This window comes from Rhipicephalus microplus, chromosome X (genome assembly GCF_043290135.1).
Source record: "Rhipicephalus microplus isolate Deutch F79 chromosome X, USDA_Rmic, whole genome shotgun sequence".
Classification (NCBI taxonomy): domain Eukaryota; kingdom Metazoa; phylum Arthropoda; class Arachnida; order Ixodida; family Ixodidae; genus Rhipicephalus; species Rhipicephalus microplus.
In genome coordinates, this window is record NC_134710.1 from 4,714,125 (window position 1) to 4,741,898 (window position 27,774).

A 27,774-nucleotide genomic window follows, 5' to 3' on the forward strand; every position below is an offset into this window, starting at 1 on the left:
TCCAAATAAAGAAAAGTTCAGTGAATACTTGTAATCAAGTACTTAATTACGCTAACTACAACTTTAGCACAAAAAATATGTGTAGTAATTTCAGCATATGGTTTTATTCAATTACAATCTTTTCTGTCATACCTATCACACCACTTCTTCATACAAAGAACTTGGTTTGAAATCCATACTTGTTCTTTTTAAATCATGAAAAGAAGTAAATCATGAAAAGAAGTCAAACATTACAAGACAAACCTGAGATCACAGTTTTTAGATGTCTTAGAAACAAACGTAAAGAAAAGTTTAAACTTTAAACGCAGCTTTCTCAATACTGTTTTGTTGACATTATGCTCAGCCCCTCCACATGGTTCAATGAAGAAATAATATGTCTCTCGTAAAGTATTTGTAGTATCGCTTCAAAATTTTTATCGAAGCATTGTGAGGTCATTCTTAGTGTCTGTGCCAATTTTCATCAATATCCACCGAGAAACAAAAAAGTTCTTAGAAAAAAGCCTACCGAAAACTTCGACAGGCTTTTTCTCACATATGTGTTTTGGACATAGTGCATTGCTCGTGGAAAGAGTAGCACGGGAATGACTGGACCGATTTTGATTGTTTTTTTTTTTCCTGAACCTCTGAACACTGCTTGTGGGTACAGCAATCTTAAATTTCTGTTCTTTGGCCCTGTTTTTTTTTTTCTGGACGATGATTTGTCCGTGCCACTGTTTCTGACAATGTGTGTCAGAGAACTTATTAAAGAATTCTGAGAGTGCCATACCTTGTAGCTTTCTTTTGAGTAAAGATCAACACCATTCGCAGCTTCCTGGCATGTTTTGTTACAGCGCTAGGATTTCCTCGAGCAGACCATGTAATTGGACCATGTAGCATTATGTAACTTGAGAACTACTGAAGGTATCATGATGAAACTGCATATTTCCTTATTCGAGACACTTATGAGTATGCATGCCAAATTTCTTTGCTGTAGGTCAATAAATAAGTTTTTTTTCAATGCCACCTCCCCCCTTCAAGCACATCGTAAAATGCACTTGGTATCGTCTCAAACATGAATACAGTTGAATCTCGATAATTCGAACTCGAAGGTGCCCGAAAATTTGCTCGAATTAAAAGAAGTTTGAATTATTGAAAGCTAAATAAACGGAGGACTCTCCATGCAGTGGCGCATGTGCATTGAGCTAATACACGAGGGGGAAGTTTCAAAAGACTGACATTTATTCACAAATCACAGGACATCTGTTACTAATTGAAGTAATCGGTGATGCGCATCTGCACACGTTTGCCTTGCAGCGAGTCAATCAATTTCGCATGCAGCTTGCAAAGCATTTCTACTTCGGCTTCAGCCTTCTCCTGGCAAGTTGTGCACGGAAATGTCCAGCGCCGACACTTTCTAAAGATAACGACAACAATGACTGCGTAGCGGAGCCTCTCCGCTGCGCAGTCGCTTCTCTGCTATGCAGCCGCACCATGGCCAGCGCGTGACGTGAAAGGAGGAGCGTCTCCACTAAGAGAAGCAGATCGGCATTTGAGAGAAAACCAACACTCCACGGCAACTTTTTTTTTTTTTTTTTGCTCTCATTGCGCGTGTCGTTGAAAGGAGAAGGGTTACGTGGCAGGGACAGGAGAGGGGGAAGCGTGGCACCGGCGCGTGGGAGACTCTCTTCCCCACCCCCTCAAGGCGCAGAGCCGTGCTCCCGCAAGGGGCAAGGGCTGCAAAAAGATTCTTTCCTTCAACCACACATTCATTCAACACAGCGACAGCTTTTTTCCCCCCCCTCTCTCTGTTCGCGCGCGGTGTTGGAAGGAGGAGGGTTTTTACGTGGCAGGGACGAAAAAGGAAGATGCATGACACGGGCGCATCGCAGATCAGCATTTGAGAGAGAGCAAACATTCCACTGCAGCCTTTTCTTTCCTTTTAATTTCCTTCGCGTGCAGCGTTGAGGTGTCGCAGGTGCTGCCGCGGGATTGGGTGGGGTGCTGAGAGCATTTTCAGCAGAGCACGATATGTTCGAATTAACGGTCGCAAGTGCTTGATCGTTCGAATTACTGGGCATTTTCGCCCATTGGAATACACAAAGATTTGACGGCACCTCATTGTGAGTTCGAATTAACCAGAAGTTCGAATTAAGCATGTTCAAATGAATGAGATTCGACTGCACTATTAAATGGTGAGTGAATGCAGTGTCTGAGCGACTTGGTTGTAAACGAAAACGAGGCTTCAGGCTATGCACTTGCACCTTGTTGTTGGGTGTCTAACTACAGCACTATATAGTTCACCGACTATGCGATTGTGAAGAAGAAAGAGCATCGTTGGCAAGCAACATCGCCACCGCTTGGGTACTGGGTGCTGGGCTGGGGTGACCGAGACTCAGGAAGGTTAGTGTATCCATACTGCGGTGAGGGATAGGGAGCAGGTATGTGCATGGGCTGTGGGTCATACGGTAACGGCCGAGTAGCGTCGTGGAGTGGTTGGAAGCGACGGCGACAATATCGTGCCACGTGTCCTGGAGTACCGCAGGCGTAGCAGATCGGTCGATTGTCAGGAGTGCGCCAGGAATTGCTGACTCGTGGTGCGGCCCAAGGTGTCGAAAAAGGGGCGGAGTGGGGAGCGACTGAAGACATGGGTGGCAAATGCTGCTGGCGGGGTCTGCTACGTACCACGTGGGCATACGTAAGAGGCGCGGCCACGGGCTGCATAGCCGGCGCATGGGCAACAGGCATGGCCACAGGCTGCTGGTGGGCAGCGACGGGAACAGCCTGAGCTACCTCTTCGGCAATAACGTCGCAGAGTGGTGAGGGCAGACGAGAGGATGGCGGCTGCTGCGTGAAGGGAATCAACGACAGTTGCCGAGCTACTTCTTCACGCACGAAGTCTTTAATCTCTTGCAGAATTGGTGAGTGGTCGGGAACAGAAGTGAGACTGGAGAGCGAGTCGGCGTGTGAGGAAAATGGCCGAGTCAGGGCGCGCTGCTAGCTCAACTCAACGAAACTTTGACACAAAGTGACAAGTTCCCTTGCTTTTTCTTCTTCACACGATGAACTTTAGTTATATATTATCAGGCCATGGCACTACTACAGAGATGTAATTCTAAGTAAAGTGTGACACTTTGGTACTTAAACGCTTCTTAAAACGGAGTTGGCGAGTGTAATTTTTTAACTTTGGGGGAAATTCACACTGCGATAGTTACGCTGAAACACCAGTGTGCTTAGATTTAAAAATTCTCTGAAGAACCCCCGACGTTCAAAATCATTTCAGATGGTGTGCCTTACATTACTGTTGTGTAATTTCACAGAAAATGCCATCTTTTTTTATACTGTCTTAAGCTTTTGTGTGGCCTTGTTATTGACTGACGGAAGGCAGCGGTTATTCTTCAATTGAAAAAAAATTTTAAAAAATGTTCTTCCCATGAAATGAGCACACCTTTCTTTCATCACTGTCATATGCACGTAATCATTCAATGAAAGCTTTTTGCAGAGCTCTTATGAGCTTTTGATAGTTTACTGGTGGATGAACTTGTGCGTACGTGGTACGCACAAGGAGTGCGTAGTAGGCGGAACATAAGCGAAATGCTTACAAAGAACAGAGCACAAGCGTGATCTAATGCGAAAGCGCGCACTCAGCCAGCCATGGCGAGCTTGACTCGCTAGTATAGAGGAACCCTGCTGTTACGTTCCTCACTGCTGCATTTCCTCGACTGTTACGTTGTCTTACATCGAGCCCGGCATAGCTCTCATAGAATCCCATGTACTGCGAACCCCACTGTTACGTTCTAACAGTGAGAACATTCCTCTGTGTCCCTTCTCTTCGCCCCGTGAGTTTGTGCGCTGTTATTGCCCAGAACGTTCCTGCATGATGTGTTGCAACCTAGTTTGCCGAACCCGCCTGGGCACCACCATTTTGATTTGACGTTTGACAGTCTTGGCTTGGCTTGGCTACGAAAGAGACTGCAAGAAGCTGCCAGTGAGTTGTAGAGGTCGCCCCGGCCATGTGTGAAAAGTGCTATCACCATCATGAGGTCGTACATTAGTTTCATTTTCTTCAGATTAATTTTAAGAACTACCATTCTGCTATCCTTGTCTAGCTCAGTAATCATGACTTGCAATTCATCTGCTGAGTTACTCAGCAATGCAATGTCATCAGCGGCAAGTTACTAAGGCACTCTCCATTAACTCTTATCCCAAGTCTTCCCAGTCTAGGCCTCTGAAAACCTCCTGTAAGCACGCGGTAAATAGCATTCGGGTGAATATCCCCTTGTCTTACACCCTTCTTTATTGGTATTCTGATGCTTTCTTTATAGAGCACTATGGCGGTAGTTGATCCGCTGTAGATTTCTTCGAGGATGCTTATACATGCTTCGCTGATGCCCTGATTCCCGTAGTGTCTTCATGACTGCTGATATTTTTACTGAATCAAATGCCTTCTCGTAATCTATGAAGGCTATGTATAATGGTTGGCTGTATTCTGAGCATTTCACGTACTTAGGCGTACTTAAATCCTGTGCCTTTCTTATGGCTATTATTGTGAACAAGGCTCCCATAGTGGGTGCTGAAACATCAGTACCTTTGGTAGGTCTATCCTTTTGCATCTACACTAAGAAGCAACAGTTACGCACTGCTCTTTATCATTATTTATTTTTTTCACGCATCTTCTTGCTGTTTACTGTAGTTGCAGCTGAAGGAGTAGCTTTTTAAGTTTTGATCAATGGTAATGTGTATTTTTGTGACGATCGCACAGGGTGCCATCAGTTTTTATGACCAGGCCAGATTTTTCGGAAATTCCCCGACTTTTCCAGGTTTTCCGGGTTGGTAGACACCCTGCATATGATTATGAGATACTGTAGTGGAGGGCTCTGGAAATTTTGACCACCTGGGGTTCTTTAACGTGCAGCTACATCTAAGCACACGAGCTTCGAGCATCTCGTCTCCACCGAAAATACAGCCACGCAGCCGGGATATGATACCACGACTTTCGGGTCAGCAGCCAAGTAACTTGGTCACTAGACCACCGTGGCGGAGAATCACTAGACAATGATCGAATGAAAATAAAAGTTGAAAATAGCATTGTTCTTTCCACAATTTTGACAGGTAAGTACTCACGAAGAAAAGATTTTAGCCATGGTTCATGCAATTAGTGCCCACTATACTAGAACTGACCTGGGCAAATAGGGGCCCCAGGGCTGGGCTGTGCTCAAGTGGCTTGGCTGGGGTACTACGCAGCAGTTGGCGCAGCGTGTCGGGGGCACTGTTGTTGCTGGCCGTCGTGCCACTGCGTCGCTCCAGGGCGAGCTTGTAAACCTTGTTGCGTAGAGTGGAGCGGGGAATGCCATAAATTACGGCAGCACGCCGCGTGCCCAGTTTGCCACTCTGGATATCACGCAGGGCTGCCTGAAGTTCGGCCTCTGTGTACGACCGCTTGCCCCCCTCGGGCCGAGCAGATCGTCTGCAAAGAAGAAATAAAAAACAAAAATGCAAATACGCTAATCTCGCATTTGATGGGTCAAAGCGTCTGCTATCCAGCCAGTAAACGGTTGAACACTTGTGAACATTTAAACAAAAGTGACTTTAATTAACAGGAATCGGGTCACATTTTATCAAACATTCACTAGCACTCAGTAAGTCCACGTAGAAAAGCAGTGCTGTTGCTAGGGCTGATAGGGTGAGTCTGACCGCCGTTGGGCATTCCTTCCGTCGACGGCCGGTGCTTTCAGTCTCTCCGTGAACCGACAGAAAAGACAACTAACAACGCTCTGAAGGTTGTTTGCGGTGCCCGTTTAAAGCGGTTATAACAAGGAAAAAAGGGTTTTTAAGATATTGCTACGTGGCACCACGGATGAACTCGATAGGAAAGAAGACCATGTTTGAGCTCTCTACAGACTGGGTTCCATCTTGTATGCCTGCCTGTTTATCCGTAGTAAGCATATTTCTCAAATGCCTTTTCCCCGTAACATTCTGGTGGAAAGTGCGGGTCCTCTCAGAACCAACACCCATGACAATTCTACGCAGAGGACGCTCGTTGGCTGCCTCTACGATGGCTGATCCTGACGAGAACGAGGATTCGTCGGTACCTTCCCAAGCGTGCCTCATCCAACCGCACAGCGTCCAACAGCGTCGCATCCAGCCGTTACGAACTGCACCATTGTTATGACTGAACCACATGACCCAGGCACCTTTTCCGGCAACGACAACAAGGATGTCAAAAAATGGCTTCATCTATACGAACGGGTGAGCGCACTATACAACTGGGACCTGACGATCATGTTGGTCAATATTCTATTTTACCTTGCGGGCACAGCCAATGTTTGGTTTTCCAACCACGAGGAAGAAATCACGAGTTGGGACATTTGCAACGGCAAACTCATCGATCTCTTTGGCAAGGCCATTGGACGTCGTCGTTTGGCGCAGAAAGAACTTGCGTACCGAGTGCAGTCCTACATTGAGTCATACGTAACACACATTCAGGATGTGCTCACCATCTGCCGCAAGGTTGACGACAAGATGCCGGAATCCGAAAAGGTCACGCACATCCTCGAAGAAATTGTGGACGATGCCTTCACACTCCTTGTGTTCCCCAACTCTTCGAAAGTGGACGACGTCACTAATAAACGCTGACGCTTTGAAGAAGCGAAAAGTCCTCATATTACTCCCCAATTTCGCGTCTTCCTAACACAGCTGCCGGATCTACCTGCGAAAACGCCCGTCTCCCTTCAGCTTCTGCTACTTTTGACAATATTATGCGCATCATCCACCGTGAAATCGAGGCCACATCTATTGCTGATCATGCTCGTGCTACTGACGATTCTCTCCCGTGCAACGATTTCTTTAATCTATTGCTGATCATGCTCGTGCTACTGACGATTCTCTCCCGTGCAACGATTTCTTTAATCGAGACCGTTGTATGCCAGCAACTGGCCAACGCCGAACTACAAACGCTCTGCCCAGTTCACAGACCCAACCGACTACCTAGTGTACCCGACATGTCTCGCTGTCCGTACAACCATCTACGTTATTGGAACTCGGCTGAATGGCGAACCTCCGATGACAGACCGATCTGCTTCTACTGCAAACGAGTTGGCCATATTTCACGTGACTGCTGTAATTCCTGAAATTGGCAGCCATGGCCGCACTACGCTAACACCCGGCGCCCAACTAATGGTTTCTGCATGTCAATACGCGCTTACCACGACAACGCTTCACTACCCATGCCCGCTTGACGAAACCGCTCGCCGTCATCATCCAGGCGCCTGTCCCGCTCACCTAACCGTCGTCACTCTCCCTATCCCTCTTACCACCACCAGTCTTCAGAAAACGAATGGGCGCAACTCCTAAAGATGAGCCTGCCTTGATGACCCGACCCGAAATTCCTCTGCACACGCTACCCGGACACCAGAACCTGATCAACGTAAATGTAGACGGCACACCTGCAATAGCACTCACTCATTGACACTAACGCTCGCATATTGACACAATTTCTCCAGCCTCCGTGCTCGGCTAAAGAAATTGCTCACTCCTGCTTCTATAACTGTAGTCCGAGTAGCCGATCGAGCAACACCAGCTGTCACTGGGATGTGTGCCGTCCAAGTCACTGTGGCTGGATGTCATACTTCTGTTTTGTTTTACGTCCTTGACCACTGCATTCCACTCTAATTGACTGCTCTGCTCAGGTGTTGTTCAGCTCGCTCTACCACATGCCGTTAACCCTCCTGTGCCTGCAAGGCTATGCTCCATCGACTACATTCACCTATTCTGTCGAGCTGTGACGTATACAGACGTCTCTTCCGATCAGCCTGTGGCCGACGAAAATTATGCCGTTTCACCTAACGCTACCGTCCTTTGTTCGCTCAATGTAACATTTCCGTACACGATTATCACTATGAACGACAATAAGGCACGTCTCCGTATTGTGAACTTTGGACTTTGCTCGCAAGTACTGCCCCGAGGAATATGCCTTGCAAAACTTGCCCCGGCCGGCGACTACCACATTTCCGCCTTGACAGAGGATACACTGTCACCTGCCAGTCTTGAGTTGGGCACTCTATGAAATGGCATAACGAAAATGATTGCCTCTGATTTCCTGGCCGAGCATGTGGGCGCGCTTCCTGGCCTTCTTGCGTCCCGTATCAAGACATCTTTGATCTCCACGACCGACCACTAGGCCGAAATATCGTTGTAAAGCATCAGATTAACACCGGCGATGCAAATCTGATACATCAACGGCCCTACCGAATATCCTCCACCGAATTCCACGCGATCCAGAAAGAAGTCGACAAGATGTTTGCTCGGAACATTATTAAGCCTTCTTCAAGCCCTTGGGCTTCGCCTTTCGTCCTCGTCAGAAAGAAAGCTAACAGCTGGCATTTCTGTCTCGACTACCGGAATCTTAATAAGGTAACGAAAAAAGACTTGTACCCCCTGCCATGGACAGATGACGCCCTTGACTGCCTTAGTGGAGCAAATTATTTTTCTTCCATTGACCTCCGTTCCGGCTACTGCCAGATAGCAGTTGATGACATGGACCGTGAAAAGACAGCGTTTATAACTCCTGACGGACTCTATCAGTTTAAAGTAATGCCGTTTGGGTTATGCAATGCCCTACCTACATTCGAACGAATGATGGACGCTTTCATTCACGGTTTTAAATAGTCAACCTGCTTGTGTTACCTTAATGACATCATTGTCTTCTCACTGACTTTAGAAACCCACCTCGAGCGTCTCTCGACCATTATTTCTGTTTTCCGCAAGCCAGGCCTTCAGCTAAACTCGTCGCATTGTCACTTCTACCGCAGCCAACTCATTGCATACCTACCAAGTTTGGAGAAACGGAATCTGAGACATCTACTCAACGGGGGGAGGTGGGGGTATATTGCGCTAGCAATTACATGAACACTGCCAGCGGAATTTCGCGGTCGCCGCTGATCTGTACAGAGTCCAAACCAATAACATCGCTTACGCATGCGAGTAAAAAAAAACCTAGGGACGACCGCGGCTGAAGCACAGATGCAACGACCCGGCCATCAACGTAGCACGAAGGCTGGCGTAGGGCACATGAGATAACATTGCTCCGGGTGCAAGGCCTGTGTGCGAGGCCTGTCGTCGCTTGCTTACGACTTATTTTGTTGGGCAAGGGACCACAATACAGTCCTGCGGACCACTCGCCGTCCCCCAGCTCGCCAGCTCGTCCTTCTCCACTCTTCGGAGCCAGGACTCTTCGACAACCTTTGTGGATAAGTTAAAAAAACAGGAAAAGAAACAAGAATGTTGGAAAAAAAGGTGAGGATATGGGGGAGAAGCGCTCAATACGGGGGATGGAGATAAAAGAGACAGTGAGAGGAAACAACAGTCGAATAAAAAAAAAAAGACGAAAAAGTTCTGACTAGCGAAAAGGATAAGCGCTGGTTAATCGTGGCGAGCTGCTTAAAAAGGCCTTGCTATTAGGTTCGGGAAAAGCACGGTACAGCTTAGCTTCTTGAGGGGGAGGGGAAAGGGGCCACATAAACGAAAGGTACAGAAAGTGTCTGGTGAGATATTGAAAAAAGCATGCGCAGTTCCCCTTCCGGGTACATGTGCGGGAGAGTGAAGGTCTGTGGCAGCCTCACAAGTCCGCCCGAGTCGCTGCACCCCTCTCTATTATGTCAATGCAAAGGGCTGACAACGCACTCCCCCCCACCCCAAAGGTTAACAGCCGCACCCCCAACGTTTGCATGCCTATGGGCGTGGGTGCGTCCATACGATAGAACAGCCACAGAGAGGGCCGCACAGTCCTCTGTGCGTGCGTCCGTTTGTAAGCGCACGCTTGCCTAGCCACCTCACGTCAAGCAAGCGCTTCTGTTGGAGGCGCTGGCTCCCTCCTTACTCTTTTTTTTTTTTGTCTCACTCGCGTGTGCTCCGATACCAGCAATCAAAAATTGCGTGGTAAATGCGAGCTACGCCCTAGTCGGAATTCTTGGAAAACAACAGCGCAAAATGAGGATGACGCAGGGTCTTTTTTGTACACCACAATCTCCTCTGGCATGTAATATAAAGTGTAAACATTCGGCAGTTGTCTGTCTGGCACGAAAACAGGTGCCGTGATGGGGCGTTTAACGGCCGCGTGAATGACTGACTGCCCACTTCCTACATCAGAAAATCGCGAATTTAAAAGATGTGGCAGCACAGGGACGACCAAGCAGCCACTACGCTCGCTCTACAACAATAGTTTTTTTTTTTTCGTTAATGTGCGTGACCTTAAAAAACTGCACAGCCATGCACAATTTCGCTGCTCCTACTCAGGAGGCCGCATTTTCTGGCACTCTTTTCGCATCTCGAAAACATACATTGAACTGAGTTGAACCTTGCTACCTTCCTTAAACAAACAAACAAAAAAAAAGAATCCCTTTTACTATGAGGCCAGACAACTTTGCTCAAGTGGCCAGACAAGGCACTGGACGCACAGGGCAAAACTGGATTTCCGGGAGATTTTCCTATGACCCGTACAACCGGGAGAACCGTTCAAAACCTGTGAGTCTCCCAGGTGATCAGGGAGACTTGGCAGGAATGTCACTGTCGTCAGTCACCTTATTCATTCTTCTGGTGTTCGTCCCAACCCTGAAAAAAATTTGCGCAGTCAAGATTTCCTTCCACGAACGATGTTCGCAGCTTTCTGGGCCTCTGCTCCAACTTTTGCAGATTTATGCGGAATTTCGCTGACGTCGCGCGCCAACTCACGGAACTACTTAAGAAAGATGCGACTTTCGTGTGAGGAGTTGAACAAGCTGGAGCATTCGCTTAACTGAGCACCAGACTTATGACGCCACCGATTCTCGGCCAATCTGATATGTCCGCTCCAACCGAAGTGCACACTGATGCAAGTGGCCATCGAATTGGAGCAGTTCTGCAACAAAGACAGCATGGCTGCGAGCATGTCATGGCATATGCTAGCCGTCTCTTATCGCCAGCGGAACAAAAAACACTGAACGCAAATGCCTGTGCTCGTCAGGGCAGTGGGTAAATTTCAGCCATATTCGTATGGACGGCCATTCACAGTTGTGACTGACCATCACGCCTCATGCTGGCTGTCGTCCTTAAAAGATTCTAGTGGACGTCTCGGCCGGTGAGCTCTACGGCTACAAGAATATTCGTACACAGTCGTTGACAAATCGGGCCGCCACCATGAAGATGCCGACAGCTTGTCGCCTCATCCAGTTGACCCACCAAACGTTCCCGAGAGTGGTGAGTCTACTTGCACGTTGGCACTGTCCGCCTTTGGCAACATCGGAGATGAGCAACGTCGTGATCTTCACTTAAAAGATATCGTACTTCGACTGACTGGTCCAACAACTCCCCCATCTCTCCGTATGTTCCTGCTTCGAGAGGGCGTATTATATCGCTACAGCATGCATCCTGAGGGACCTGAGCTGCTACTGGTCATACTCCAACATATGCGTCGAACTGCCCTCGTGCAGTTACATGACATTCCAATGGCTGGTCACTTGGGGATCTCAACTTATGATAGCGTTCGACTTCGCTTTTTTTGGCCTGGTATGTACCGATCCATCCACCGTTACGTCGCTTCTTGTAAATCCTGTCAGCACCGTAAAAGCCAAAAACCCTTCTAACGGGACGGGACGCCTTCAGTTATTAATATACGATCTGAACCATTTTATAGGGTAGGTCTTGATATTCTTGGACCTTTCCTTTATCCGTCAATGGGAACAAGTGGATAGCAGTCGCCACGGACTACACCACTCGGTATGCCATCACGCAGGCCCTTCCTACCAGTTGCACAATCGACGTCGCCGCCTTTCTCTTAGAAGACGTCATACTACGTCACGGTGCCCCTAGACAACTACTTACCGATCGGGGTCGCTACTTCCTATCCCAGGTTATAGAAGACATATTGCATTCTTGTGCTACAAAACAGAAGTTCACAACAGCCTATCACCCTCAAACCAACAGGCTCACAAAACGGCTAAATTGAACTATCACAGAAATGCTTGCCATGTTTGTGATAGTTCTGCATCCAGAACGTGATTACCTGGCTGGACTTAGAGGCAATAGAGGACCCGTCACACGTGCTTTGATGCTGGCGCATTGATTAGGCTTGAATGTTATCTCCATGTTCTGTAATCATCTTTTTTTTTTTAGGCATATATATTCTTGCCACTCTGCGAAATAAAGTTAGTTGAAAATCAGAACTCTTTCTGTCTACCCTGTCTTTTTTTTCTTTAGTTCGTGTGCTGAAAAAAAAAACAACAACTTGCAAATGTGACATTTATGGTGCGTGTTCTACGCGTACGATTCAGGCAGAGGTTTCTGACAATGACCCATCTGGCATCAAACCTCTGTGCATAAGGAGCGTCAAGTGGCCCGTTTATAGTCTCGGCGAACTTTGTGGACTCTGAGAACGTGGCGACGAAGGAGAAGCAATATTCTTGCCTCTTTGAGAGGTGGAATGTGAGCGGCAATGGCTTTCAAGTGCAGGTAGTTCCCTGCCGCTTCTGGTGTTGGAATTTCTTCCCTGTTGTCTGGAATCTCATCACACTCAAGAAGAGGTGGAAGGAAGCGAGTTTGACACTGCCCGATACGCTCCACACAAAGAAGCCGTGAGCGATCCTATTAACAACCTCAGTACTGCCGGAACAAGTGCGCAATGTGTACTGGATAGGTGTTCCCTCCACACTGAACTCGTCGAGAAGTTCTGGCCAAACCAAGGAATGATTTCTCTGTTAATCTAGTATCGCGTATGCTCCGAATATCGTTTCAGGCTGAGATTGATGAATCACATCCACGAGGCAGATTTCAGCACCCGATTTGTAGCTGTCATTCACGTTTGCTACCTTGGTACGCGTAAATGCAACTCTTCCTTCTAAATTCTGAGCAGAGCTGCCATCACATTCAATAGGCTTCGACGACTCAGAGCACGTGGTTGATGGGTGAAGCGCTGTTGCGTGATCACTGCTGCTGCATAAGTGGCCCTTTATGACTGCCTTGCAAAGCCACTACATGTGGTCTGAGGATAAACAACATCGTACAACATCGATAAACAACAGCGCCTTGAGGAAGGTTATCTGCTGTTCCGATGTTCTTTCACAGAAAACGTGACACCTTGCAAAAGGGTGAGGCTTTTTGTGATGCGGGCACCATTTTTCGAAGTTCTTCTAATCAAGTAACTGCTTTGAAGTGGTTTCCTGAACCTGCTCGAAGGTGTGATCTACGTTTGTTATTTTTCCTGACACAGATGACTTGTGCAGTGGGGTTTTGGTTGTCATTTCTTCTTTTTGCTGTGTGATTGAAGGCGAGACATCTTGCAGTTGCAAGATGAAATTGAGATCATTCCTCATGCTTGCCTGATCTTGAACAAACTTTGAAAAAACCGCAAAGGGTGAGAACACAGTGTAGTTCTGTTGTTTGTATTTAGCTCCTGTGACGAGTGGAGTACACTTTTCAGTGCAACGTTGATATAGAGGTGAAAAGAGGACGAAAATGTGTGTACTGCGCGGCAGCGCCACTCATGAGTAAGCGGCAAGAAGAATAAAGAGACGACGAGAGTGCTCGAGAATCCAGGCGGGTCTAGGCAGTCGGACAGCAGAAGAGATCGAGGGTTGTGACAGCTACCGGTCTGTTGCGGCGCCGAACATCTTACGGGTGGACCTAACGCGAACCTGGACGACGAGTGTCGCCGAGCGATGACAGTGCAAGCGTCACCATCGAGACCCGCAAGCGAGTCGGTGACTTCTGGGACATCCGAGCCAGGCCTGCTGAGGTCTAGCTGCGGGACTGGCCTACCTGTGTTCCAGGCGTGGTCAAGCACGCATCTGGCCAGCCACGCTACAGCGAAGCGGCTGTCCTAGTGACTGTCATGATAGAAAAACCACATTGTAAACCCACAACCTCAAGGCGACACGTCAGACCATCTCGTCGACAGCGACGTGTGAGTGGCTCACGTGCAGTGCTGTGCTGAGTAGCCGCGCGGTGTCAGGGTCACATAACCACGTACTGTAGCTAAGGACATGCAGAGACAATAGCGCCGCAAAGGATTTTAAGATCATTTATGTTAGTGTAAACCCTTCATATATGTGTGTCCATGTCATATAAACGTGCTGTCGTTGTTTACGGCGCATCTCTTGTCATTTGAGCACCTGGGCCCACACGAACCTGTCACAATTTGTGAGCCTGCCAGGATTGGCTAATTACATAGGTAGCCAACGCTCAAACACAGGGGTGAGCCATGGATAACAACAACGTTGTCAGCATTGGAAAATAGCTAGGACTGAAGGATGCAGAATTGAGGGCATGGGTAGAGCAGAAGCGTATCCGATTACGCGATGAGCGTGACAAAGAGCGAAATGCTCTGAAGGCGGAAATGGCATGGAAACAGGAGTTGATCGAACAGGAACGTGAGGCAGCTTGTGAGAAAGCGGAGCAGCAACAAAAGCTGCTAGAACAAAAAAATGAAGGTTCTCGAACTGAGGCTTCGACTGCAAGAAAGTGCCGCTGGTCCGCAGGCCGCACTTAATGTCACTGCTGCGAGGGAACGCAACCGGGGCATCAAACGTGTGCAGTCCCCACAAGCTTATACCGCTGTTCAATGACGAAAGGGACGACCTAGATGCGTATCTGCAATGCTTTGAACGCGTAGCCATTTGCCAGGAATGGCTCTGAAAGCCATTCCTGGTAAATGGAGAATTCGCTTAACTTAAGAAAAGTGGGTGCTTTCGCTAAGTCTATGCATGACGGGGGAAGCATTGACTGTCATTGGATGCATGGACCCAACTGCTGCCCAGAATTACGACATGTTAAAGCAACGGTTTCTGTACATGGCGGACGGGTACAAAGATAAATTCCATAATGAGAGACCCGAAGATAGGAAAACCACCAAGCTGTACGCTTCAAGGCTCTCGGAGTACTTCGATATTGACTGCACCTCACAGAGACAGACAAAAGCTATAATGGCTTTAGGGAGCTGATGATTGCCGAGCAATTTTTCAAGGACTGTTGACCCTCAATAAGAGTTTTCATGAAAGAAAGAAATTGCCGAACTACCCAGGAACTCTCCAAAGCAGCTGACAACTTTTTTGAGACTCAACCTTTGTTGAACTTTGGCAGGAAGTGGCCTCAGAAGGAAATGACTCAAGGATCCGGTCTAAGAACAGATAAAACGAAGACACCTGTGCGAGATCGAGGAGACAATCGCTGTTTCTTATGCGACAAGAAGGGGCATAGGGCAGCCGAGTGTTGGACGCGCACTAATTGATTTGTGGGGTTTAACGTCCCAAAACCACCATTTGATTATGAGAGACGCCGTAGTGGAGGGCTCCGGAAATTTTGACTACCTGGGGTTCTTTAACGTGCACCCAAATCTGAGTACACGGGCCTACAACATTTCCGCCTCCATCGGAAATGCAGCCGCCGCAGCCGGGAATCGAACCCGCGACCTGCGGGTCAGCAGCCGAGTACCTTAGCCACTAGACCACCGCGGCGGGGCAACAGACGCGCACTAAAATTGATTATGAAGACCAAAGTCGAACAGGCGAGAAGCTGTGTCCCAACAGGGAGATGTTCTCAATTCGAGGAGAGGGCAATAGTGAAGCATCATGCATGGTTACAGTAGAGCATACACTGGAAGAATCGCCAGGGAATGAAAGATTCCTTATTCTCAAGGATGAAGACAGGATTCCCATAGTCAATACCGCAGTCAGCAGGGGCGTTCCGTCGCAAGAATATGCCAGTGGAGGAAGGATTTCTAGACAAGCGGCAGGTTACCGTGCTGCACGATACTGGCTGCGACATTGTCGTCGTCTGATAGGCAATAGTGCCAGAAGAAAGATTAACTGGCAGCTATAGACTGCTATTATTGTTGGATCGCACGGTGCGCTACCTCCCGGAAGCTGTGGTTTTCCTGGACACACCCTGCTTCAGAGGAGAGGTTTGTACTTTGTGCATGAGAGATTCCCCGTACAATGTGGTCATTGGGAACCTCCCCGGGGCAGCGCTGCTCGACACTTTGAAAGCAACTCAAAGGAAGGCCGATTGTCGAAGCAGCTGCAGTAACATTGATCAAGTGACGCCCACGACGTCTGCAACACATCGTGGTAGACGACACGGGGTACCCGTAATGAACCGATCACCGGCACATGAACCCGAAGAGGGAGAGGAGGCCAGCTGCGGTAAACAGTGATAAGCGGACGGAGTGTGCGAAGAGGCACCGAAAGCCAACCCCATGTGGAACTCGACGGCTATCACTCCCGCCATGGCCTAAAGCGCAACAGGAATTGCCGCTACCTGGCTGGACCTCGACATTAAGAGGAAATGAGGCGACATTGCCTCTGTACATGTCGCCGAAAGTATCGCCACGTCGGCGAAGATTGCAGCACTACAACAGGGGTCCACATAATGTGGTCAGCTGTGTTTGCTACAGGCAGTAGTCCACGTCACACCTCTTTCATGATTCTGACGAACCCAGTGTACCAACGTATCGGTCTTCAGCACTTCAAACATCACGTTCACAGGGTCGCCGACGACGTTACCGCGCTAAAGTGTTCAAGCGACGAAACAAACACTTCTACTGACGTTGACAAGCTGGTGCTTGTCAGAACCAAGTGAATACCAGGAGGAACCCATCGCGTGCATAATGGGTTGTGCATTCTGCGTGAGTGCATGTGTTCTCGCGTCAGAGCCGGCAGGGTGTGCGTGCATCATGGCGAGCTGCCATGGTGTGCTGGTACGTGAGCCCACGAACCATAATTGTGCTGTGCCAGACTTACGGGAAGTGCTGTGCATGTGCGCAGTGCTCGTGTATGTAAATATTTTTTGTGTGCCTATGTGTTGCGTCTAGGTGATTCGTATTCACGGATAATGTTCTGAAAGCAGCAGGGGAGTGCGACGAGTGGAGTACATTTTTTTATTGCAACGTGGATTTGGAGGTGAAAAGAGGACGAATATGTGTTGTGTGTGGTGCATGGCGGCACCACTTATGAGGGAGCGAGAAGAAGAACATACATGCCAAGTTCAAGGATTTTGAATCCGGGAGATTTCCGCAAAGGGAGGAAGGGGGAGCGGCACAGAAAAAAACAAGGACGTACAAACAAACAAAAAACATCCTGAAAAACAAAAAACTGTGGAAGGGGGGGGTCTCAATCGCAAGTGCCAACATCAGTGTTATGGTCTTATAGTGATTAGGAGTGGCCGAACACACGAGGGTAGAGTTTTTCACTAAGGTGAGAGTCTCAAAGGATCAACACAACTAGCAGAATCTATTTCAGTAAAAACAACTCGCGTGTGTCTTCCTGGGACACACGTGAACGGACGGGACGGCGGAGCTGGCTGCCACAAAAGCGCGGGTCAAAGCTTTGCTCACAACTACATTCTTTTGACAGAAACGCAAAAACCCCTCTGGCCCCTTTTTTATGCGATAGCAATTCTATGGACAGACCACAGGCTGTTTTCTTGTCGTCGCCACTGTCCTTCACAGTATATGTATACGTATCTATATATATGAACACTCAAAAAAAAAAAAAAAAAACCGCCCGCGCTCGGCGCTGAGCTCGTCACGATTCGCGGACGCGTGCTTATCTTTCACGTGTACTTTGTCCCATGGTAGATGCCTGTGCGCGAGCGCTTATCCTTTGGTGGGGGAATCGTGTGCCTTCGGCTTTCAATGAAACGAAAGCGTTGGTTGCCCCAAAAAGGCCACTTTGGTTTTTGCACAGGCCCCTTTTGCGAAAACAGCGCACATTTTATACACAGCGAGATATAACAACTGGGACACAAGTTAGTTTGTACTCATCTCTACCTGTGATTACGTATCGTGCATCGTTTTTGTTTAAACAGCGCGTTTCATGTCGAGCTGTAAACGTTGTTAGTTAAGATACTCTCGTCCTGCGAGTATCGTTTTCGTGTGTCATTTGTGTGTGAGCAGCGGGCTGCAAGTTTCAATCTGGTTGCCGTTTCCAGCGTTACATTCCAAGTCGTTGCTGTAGTATTTATTGCTTCGCCCTTGCGGTGAAACTGTAGCTTTATTTATTACGTATTTACTGCCTTTAACCTACCCCTGCGTGCTCTCGGAGCTTGTAGATCACTATCACATTGCCGCGACCGCGGTTTTGTGCGCGACAGTTGCGGCAAATGGCAGTTCATTTTGCACTCCCCAAGCGATTGGCTGTGCATGCGCCTTCAAAACTAAGTCATTTTATGCCATCTACGATAGCATCTGCCACAGTTTTGTCCGAAGAGTTTGCGGAAAGCCGCGTTGCCTTGACTGGTTCAGCGCACACTTTCGCGGTTCGGTCAGTTACGCTGTCGCCATACATGATCGTGTCAAGAGCGACCCCGGTTTCGTCCACAGCAGTTGAGGCAAGGACCATCACACACACTGTAGAAGACAGTGCGCGCGCTGATCGCACGCGTACTTCGGAAGCTCGGAGTACGCTGCTTTCGGCTTTCGTTCGCAGTTTCCGTAATAAATTTCGTATCACCCGCCGCGATTAGGAAACATGTTCGGAACATTCGAATTGAGGCCCAATTAACATGATAAAATTTGGCTGGCGAAATTTAAGAATTCATATCTGCCACGGTTTCGCATCACTCAGATTATACTGTACGTTTACATGAACGCCTATTATACTCATTTATAATGAAATGGGGTAGGTTCGAAAAGCCTTGAGCGGATTGAGCTGCTTTTTTTTGTCATTGCGGCCAGATCACGCACAGAAATTTCAATTTACGGGAGATTTTCATGACAACCGTACAACCGAAAAAAAAAAAAACTGTCGAAATCTTGGACTCTCCCGGCCGATACGGAAGACTTGGCAGGTATGGAAGAACAAGGAGACAACGAGAGCGCTCCAGAAGCCAGGCGGGTCGAGGCAGTCGGACAGCAGGAGAGATCGAGGGTTGCTACAGCTATCGGTTTGTTGCGGCGCCGAACCTCTCACGAGTGGACCCAAGGCGAACCCAGACGACGAGCGACGCTGGGCGATGACAGTGCGTAAGCATCGAGACCCGCGAGTTAGTTGGTGACTTCGGGGACAACCGAGCCAGGCCTGCTGAGCCGTAGCTGCGAGACCGGCCTACCGGTATTCCAGGCGTGATCAAGCACACATCTGGCCAGCCACGCTACAGCGAAGCGGCTGTACTAGCGACGGTCGTGATAGGAAAACACTGTAGCACCACAACCTCAAGGCGACATGTCGGACCATCTCGTCAACAGCGACGTGTGAGTGGCTCAAATGCAGCGTTATTTTGCTAAATAGCCGCGCGGTGTCAGGGTCGCGGAACCATGTACTAAAGACGCACAGAAACAATAGCGCCGCAAAGGATTTTAATATCATTTATGTTAGCATAAACCCTTCATATATGTGTGTCTATGTCATATAAACGTGCTGTCGTTGTTTAGGTCGCATCTCTTGTCGTTTGAGCACATGGGCTCACACGAACCTGTCACAGTCCCTCCCCACTGACATCCAATTTTCTTAAAGCCCAGATGGTAGCTTCGAAACAATTTTGTTTATTTCTTTTGCAGTATCCGAATAGCTAAGACAGACGAGGTAAGGATCACATTAGGAAGCTTTGAGTTCCAGCAGAAGGTCCCAGAGCTCTTGCAATTTGGCATTATCCCAGTACGATATTCTTGAGAATTTCTCCAGCCTCCTCAGCAGCGCATCCTCAATTGCCTCAGGACATTCGAAGGTGTCGTCAAGCCTTTCCCATGCGATGTTTAAGCGCTTAGAGAAGTCATCCACATGCACCGATTTCAACCCTCAAACTTGATGCAATGATTTGAGACCAAACCATTTGATAAGAAGGTCAAGCTCTTCCTGCACAGAAAGGTCCTTTGAAAGACGACTTCCAAGCACGAAAGTTCTCAGGTCGATCATCAAACTTCGTAAGTCCAGTAGAAACAAGGTCCTTGCAGCACAGGAATTTAAGGACGCCAGCAAGCTCCGAGCTGGAACTGTTAGGTGCTGGCGTGTACACACGCGGCTGATGATAATCATGCAAGTCCGTGAGGTGGTTGGTTGCTTTGGCATGCTCTAAGCACTGGCTTCTCAGATGCACAACAGTCGCCCGAAGAAACGCAAGCTCAGCATCACGTATGGCGGCTCGCTCAGTGATGTAGCTCGAAACCTGTTATGCTCGGTCTACAGCTGGGGGTGGGCGCACACACTCTCTGCCGTCCTGTTCTATCTACTTGCCTGCACGTCTGCAGCAGCTGAGTCTTTCTTATGTTGTAAGATCTCAAGCTCGGCCTTGATTCTTGTCTTCTCTAAACGCATTGCGGCCTCTTTACAACCAAACTGAGCTCTTGCTTTAACAGCCTCTGCTTGCGTGCGGGCCTTCACAGCGGCTAGGCAATCAAGGAGGAGCTCGACCATCGTGATTGCGAGGAAGCTCTTGAGTGAGCCAATAGTTACAACTGCGACGCTGTTTCATGCGCCTTGTCACGTTTTTGTGGCGTAGCCTCTCGTAACTATTCGCTGGCGATCGCCTCACGGTCTTCATCGATTGCCTTTTGGAGCAGTAATTCAAGCCTGGCTTTAGAAGTCTTCGCCTTCTCGAGAAAGGCTGAGTACCTTGCGGTGGTATGCTTGTAGCACTCATAACTTGCTTGAAGCTGCGTTTTGGCACCGGTAAACTGTCCTTCTTTAGCACGTGACAGTGCCTGAAGAGCACTCTCAACGTTCTTCCAAACGGTGTCTAGTTTATAGCAGTGCTCTTCGCGGCTCATTTGATAAATTTTTTTAGCCTTAATCGAAAGTGTTCCTTTTTTTGCGGCCGAATATTTGATGTGAAAGCTTCATCCTGAGATGCGCCACTTAGATACTCATGCGTCAGCTCGTCCTGATCCATTCTTGCTTGCTTCACGTTTTGTCTCTGAGCGGATGTGTGTGAAACAAATGGTACTAAGCTGTGCGTTGAAAGATGAAACGAGCCCACCTTGTTGCTGCCCTTTGGCTGTCTGCTGCTAAACTCCTTGGCGATGAAATCATTGCAGTCAGCATGTGTCTGGGCTCAACCGGGGGTTTCGCCATGGTGACGCATCCCATTGCCGGCGGACGTTGTGTTGGCGGCTGATGGCAGTTGAAGCTTTCTTAGGGTCAAAGTGTCCGCTACCAAGCCAGTTAACAGTCGAACACAGTTCAACATTTAAACAAAAGTAACCTTAAAAGAAATCAGGGTCACATTTTTTCAAACATTCACTGACACTCAGTAAGTCCCTGTTAAACAAAAGTAACTTTAAAAGAAATCGGGGTCACATTTTTTCAAACATTCACTGGCACTCAGTAAGTCCCCGTAAAAAAGCGGCGCTGTTGCTCGTGCTGGTAGGGTGACCCTGACCACCGCCTGGCATTTCTTCTTTCGTTGATGGCCGGTGCTTTCACTCTCTCTGTGAGCAGACAGCCCATTTAAAGTGAATATAACAAAGGAAAAAGGGTTTTCAAGATATGGACAGAGCCACTATTTGAGGCCCAAGCGTTCCTCCCACTTCTGTTGACGGCACTTCAAAAGCAAACACGGCTCATGTCCGCTCCCTTCGAGAAGGGACAGAACAGAAGTCATCAAATGTCATGTGACAAAACACAGTATTCATTCTCAAAGACAGGCTGTGCAAAAAAAAAAAAATGCCGTCTGTCATCATCATATGGTGGTTTTGGGACGTTAAACCCCACATATCAATCCATCAGGCCATGCAAACATGGACACAACAAAGAAGTTAAGACACCACAAACGCCAATTAACAACTGCAAGGGTGCACAATGATAGAAAAGAAAGAAGGCACGAGCTGGGCAAGCACAGGCAACAAGCAAACCTATAAATTCAGCATGCATGGGAGTCAACACAACACATGCGTCTGTCAGCATATTACGCACAAATGGACACAGCAGTGCAAAGAAACACGAGAGCACTCTGTATTAAACAAGACAGCCAGCTGAATAACGCACTTGTTGGGATATAGAAAATTAAACAAACCACAATATCAAGGCTGAAGTGTGGTGATGGGAGGACAAACTCGACGGCCACAGTGTCCCTTTGAGCCATGTCAACTATAAGCTAACAATATTTCTATTCAAGCATTGACAACAAGAAATAACTTTTGTTTGTATTTTTTTCACCTTATAATATAGTGTTAAACGGCTAACAATGTTAAAATTACGAAAAAAGCTTCTCTAGCAGCTGAGTAGCTAAGCCGTACCGGTGCACCACTACAAACACACTCATTCCATCTCTCATGGCGCTTTCACACTGGAGCGACACGAGGCAGACGCAAATGGTCGGAAGACAAGTCAACCACTGACGAAGTTGCCAGACCACTTGGTCACACTAGGCTGACGACACCTCCAAGAACAGCATATTGTGTAGTGTAACAGTGAAGACACAAGTAAAATGTGTCGGCAGACTTGTCGTTGGCAGGTCGTCGGGAGATCGGTAGCCGAGCGAAAATTTGCTAGTGTGGCTGCTATTAGCAACGAATGGGGAGATCCTGTATTGCGCACCACACAAAAGTTGTTTCTTTGCTTCCCATTTGTCTATCCCCACCTCTTGACGCCGTGGGGAATGGCGGGGGCTATGCCGGTAGCTGGAGAGGGCCAATGGCAGCGCAGACAGGACGGCTGAAAAGGTGGTGCCTTCTTTAAATTTCTTTGTGCAAGTCTAGTCCGTGCAGCCGCGCCTGCGACTAGAGAATTAGCCGATGAAAGGCTGTGAGCCGGACAAGGGTTGAACAGAGTCTTTCACGGACTATTGGCAGACTGTTGGCGTCGTTACAGTGTCAGTGATGCCACCGAGGTCTTCTGATTTGGAGGAATATTTTGAGAAGCTAAATGATCATTTTAGGCCACTTTGGAGCAGAAAAAGTTTTCATTTTGGAGCATTCTAGAGCAGCTAACTTCAAATCCTGGAGGAGAAGCAAGCTCCATTTACACTCAAGAAGATGTAAACTTATTCTGAGACTCTTGTGAAGAGCTAGAAATATTTATATTCATTGCAAATTTTGCAAATTTCACAGAGCCAGTCATATTAATAGCACTATTTCAGTTGATGATGAAATATTAGTCGCGTCATGCTGTTGAGCATTCCAGGAAAACTTGCTCAGTGATTATCTTTGTAGCAAATAAGCAGAATACAGGTTCAATAAAATTGTACGTCATGAAATAACAATATAAATACACTTATGTAGTAACCAGCAGATATCGTAGACAAATGCTATGACAAACAACGCTAGAGACTCACACAGTCCTAACTGCAATTCTCTAAGATGACTTCAAGAATAAAGAATGCAATTCTCTAAGACGACTTCAAGAATAAAGAAAAGTTTTTTCTTTACGACCGATTAGACTGGTAGGCGTAACACGACGTCATTCAGCTGGTCTCAGAAAGCCAACCTCCTCTGGCACTCATCTCTGCACTGAAACTACACAATTTAACAAACTTGATTTCCCTTTTGCAAGAATATTTCATGTGGCTAGGGCGCTCTGTCCATACTCCAAAATCCGTGTCCTCTAGAAAGCAGTACATAAAAAAAAAAACCCTCACAGAGTGCCTTATGAATAAGCCTAAGACGACTTGAAGCCAAGAGCCATTTTGCTTTTAGTAGGATAGCAATTATATGGTCATTGTCCACTGGTTCTTACTGTTGTCAGTGGTGCAGCCAGAAATTTCTAAAAAATGGGGGGGGGGGGGGTTGCACTTTGATTTGAGGAGGCAGGGAAGGCAAAAGATCATTGTGCGCTATATATGCCATTGCGAAAAAGATTTCGAAGGTGGAGGGGAAGGCACATTACCGATATGCCTAAAGGTGCCAACAAAAAAAAAAACAAAAACAAGGACATGTAAACAAACAAAAAACATCGCGAAAAACAAAAGGCGGTGGCTTTGCTCACTACTACATTTTTTTTTACAGGAACGCCAAAACGCGTCTGACCCCTTTTCATTCAGTAGCATTTATATCGACAGTCCACAGACTTTTTTTCCCGTCCCCACCATCCTTCACAGTATATGTATACGTATCTATATATATATGAACACTCAAAAAGAAAAAAAAAAGCTGCCCGCACTCGGCGCCGAGCTCGTCGCGATGCGCCGACACGTGCTTATCTCTCACGTATACTTTACTTTGTCCCATGGATAGCTGCCTGTGCGCTCGAGCTTATCCTTTGGTAGGGGAATCGTGTGCCTTCAGCCTTCACTGAAACGAAAGCGTTAGTTGCCGGCCCCAGAAAGGCCACTTTGGTCTCTGCACAGGCCCCTTTGGGAAAACAGCGCGCTTTTTACACACAGCGAGGTATAGCAACTGGGACACTTGTTAGTTTGTACTCATCTGTGCCTGTGATTACGTATCGTACATCGTTTTTGTTTAAACAGCGCGTTACATGTTGAGTGGTAAACATTATTAGTTACGATACTCTCGTCCTGTGAGTATCGTTTTCGTGCGTCGTTTGTGTGTGAGCAGCAGGCTGCACGTTTCGATCTGCTTGCAATACATTCCAAGTTGTTGCTATAGCATTTATCGCTTCGCTCTTGCGGCGAAAGTGTAGCTTTTTTTATTTCTTACGTATTTACTGCCTTTAACCTACCGCTGCGTGCCCTCGGAGCTCGTAGATCGCTATCGCGTCGCCATGACCGCGGTTTTGTGCGCGACGGTTGTGGCGAAAGGTAGTTCATTTTGCTATCTCCAAGCGCTTCGCTGCGCCTTCAAAACTAATTCATTTTATGCCATCTACGATAGCATCTGCCGCAGCTTTGTCTGCAGAGTTTGCGGAAAGCAGCATTGCTTTGACTGGTTGAGCACACACTTTCGGGATTCTGTCAGTTACGCCGTCGCCATACATGATCATGTCAAGAGCGACCGCGGTTTTGTCCACAGCAGTTGTGGCAACGACAATCACATGCACTGTAGAAGACAGTGCGTGCGCTGGTCGCACGCGTACCTCCGAAACTTCGAGTACGCTGCTCTCGGCCTTCGTTCGACGGTTTCCGTACTAAATTTCGTAACACGCGCCGCGATTAGGAAATATGTTCGGAACCTTCGAATTGAGACCCAATGAACATAGTAAAATTTGGCTGGCGAATTTCAAGAATTCGTATCTGCTACGTTTTCGCATCACTGAGATTATATTGTACGTTTACATGAATGCCCCTTATACTAATTCATAATAAAATGGGGTAGGTTCGAAAAGCCTGGAGCGGATAGAGCTGCTTTTTTGTCAATGCGGCGAGATCACGCACAGAAATTTCTATTTCCGGGAAATTTTTAATGACAACCGTACAACCATAAAAACTGTCAAAATCTGGGAGTCTCCCGTCCAATCTGGAAGACTTGGCAGGTATGGACTTGCACTACAGAAGTTGCGCCGGCACCAAACATAGCATCGTAGATTTTAAGATGCACACACCATTGCTGTTTATTGAGCGTAATAAAATAGGCACGTGATTGTGACTTTGGTAGCACCGAGAACATAGTGCAAATGTATTGACGTGTCGGCGCGGCTATTAATGGTGATAGACTCTCCCAATTCCGACATTGGTGCAGTTTCGCGCAATTTTTGTTGACATTATCAGGATGACACAGTAAATCTGATTTGCCGCATTTTGGCGTATTTGGCGCAGGGGTGGGATCACTGCAGTGTATTCAAGACTCCAACTGAGCACTCACCACCTAGCGGTCGCACTTGAAAACGGTGCTAACAGGACCAACCTTGAAAGGAGACATCTGACCACATTGCGCGTGTTGAGACACGGCCGCACAGTTCCTTTCTTTTTGCCATGCCACACACTCGAGCCCGAAAAAGAAGAAAGCGATGTACAGAAACCATTGCAGTGGGTCACAAGGCATGGCAACGTATTGTTCTATCACTTCCAGACAGATGCAGACGACGCATGACAAAAAACGGCACAAATCAAACTTGCATATTGGAAAAAAGGTGACTGACATTGCGGTAGTTTGTTCACTCACCAAGACTTAATTCTCCTCTGTGAATACACTATTACTTAGCTTGTGTGCTATCTTATCAATACAGTTACACCCCTTTATAAGAGGCGTACTCCAGACAACCATTCTTGTCTTTTATGAGATGTCTTGTATAAGCAGGGTACCTCATACGGATTTTCTTATCCACCAGTATTTTACAGTAAGCACACTGGTGTGTCTTATACCCGTTTGTCTGTTATATCAGGGTACATTTCTGAGCTGGACAAGCACTTCCGAGAAGTGAATCTAACAAAAGGAGTAAAGCTCGTTAGTCAAGTATGATGTGGAGCAGACGACGAAAGACAAGGACACCAGAGTCATTGCAAAATGCATTTCTCAGGTCCTCCGTGATAATACCATGTACGGCGTATGCCTCGAGGTGTGTCTCATTCTGCCGACATGAATGATTGATTGATTGATTTGTGGGGTTTAACCTTCCAAAACCACGATCTGATTATGAGAGACGCCGTAGTGGAGGGCTCCGGAAATTTTGACCACCTGGAGTTCTTTAAAGTGCACCCAAATCTGAGCACACGGGCCTACAACATTTCCGCCTCCATTGGAAATGCAGCTGCCGCAGCTGGAATTCAATCCTGCGACCTGTGGGTCAGCAGCCGAGTACCTTAGCCACTAGATCACCACAACGGGGCCTGCCGACATGAAGTCGCGCACTCTATCGATGTGCTGTGTTGAGGTTTATGGAAACCACATAATTGTTTTGATGTGGTATCTAGCAGTAGCAGCTGTGTACTGCCATGTGCAAACATTTGTGGCGTGCTAAAAAAATAAAACTAAAGTTACACGGTCATGGCATTAAAATGTCCGAGAAGATTTAGAGTCATGTCCTCCGTGCCGTGGGAGCATGACCCGCTGACGTCGCCTGCTGAAGCAGCAAGCTGAAGTTTAACCACAGCGAGTCAAATTGAAATACTTGCATCGTTTCTTGTGTAATGCCTGCTCTGCCTTTCGCAAATGCGGCTGTGTTCGCCGGCTTTTACTTGCTGGGAAACTGATACAGCTTGACATGTGGAGAGCGTTCCTTGGTGTTGTTAGCATTGCTGTCAGAGCTCACAACATAATACTTCGGACCTTGCCGACGCTTCAGTGGGGCTACTACTTCTTCTATCGCGGAAAGGCAACTTCGCACAGCAAGCATCTCGTTTTAGCGCACCAAGCTGACGGCAAGGTGCCTAAAAGTTCCCCGCACCGACTGCAGAACGCGTTGCGCGCGTATCGCACACACTCCCGTTTCGGCGAAACACACTGACTCGCCTACAACCTCTGCCGCGTCTCTCCTCAAGTTTTCCAGAGCTCGCCGCCAGGGCCAGGCGCAGCATTGTCGTCGCTCCGCAATGTTGAGCTTTGGTTCCCTATAAAGGGGTTCGACTGTATTTGGCCTTCTTTAAATGCGGAGTATTATTTCATTTATATAAGCAAGCGCTATAGGAAATTTGTTGCGTTATGTGCAGGCCTGTACTTTTTGCATATGCTTGTTTTCTGCGCAAGCACGTAGTGCTACCCATTCACAAACTAAGCTGCTGCAATTCTTCACCAGAACGTTTTTCATTTCTTTGTATATGAGCGTATATACATGCACAGAAACGTACACGTGAAGGTTGTGCATGCATATAGTAAAATTGCCAGTAAAATCCTTTATGCCGATGAGAATGAGGCGGTCCGTGGCCAGCACCCTTTTGCCTTCAACGAAGCAACGAGATTTGATGTCACAATCAAGAAACTTCAACACAGCGCCAAGCAAAACCATAGTGAAAGTATGGTCCCTAAAATATACTGGCTAGTCTGCCGTCTCTGCGCCGTTGCCATGCAAG

At 47.6% G+C, this 27,774-nt stretch overlaps 1 protein-coding gene across 2 annotated transcripts in view; it reads right to left on the minus strand.

The window, feature by feature from the left end:
- LOC119175629 (mblk-1-related factor 1) overlaps positions 1-27,774 on the minus strand; it is a 66,520-nt gene that overhangs the window by 22,432 nt on the left and 16,314 nt on the right. For both annotated transcript variants that reach the window (XM_037426533.2, XM_075881717.1), the window contains exon 6: positions 5,158-5,443. In XM_037426533.2, the coding sequence (XP_037282430.1) occupies positions 5,158-5,443 (286 nt within the window). The remainder of the gene's footprint in view (positions 1-5,157; positions 5,444-27,774) is intronic.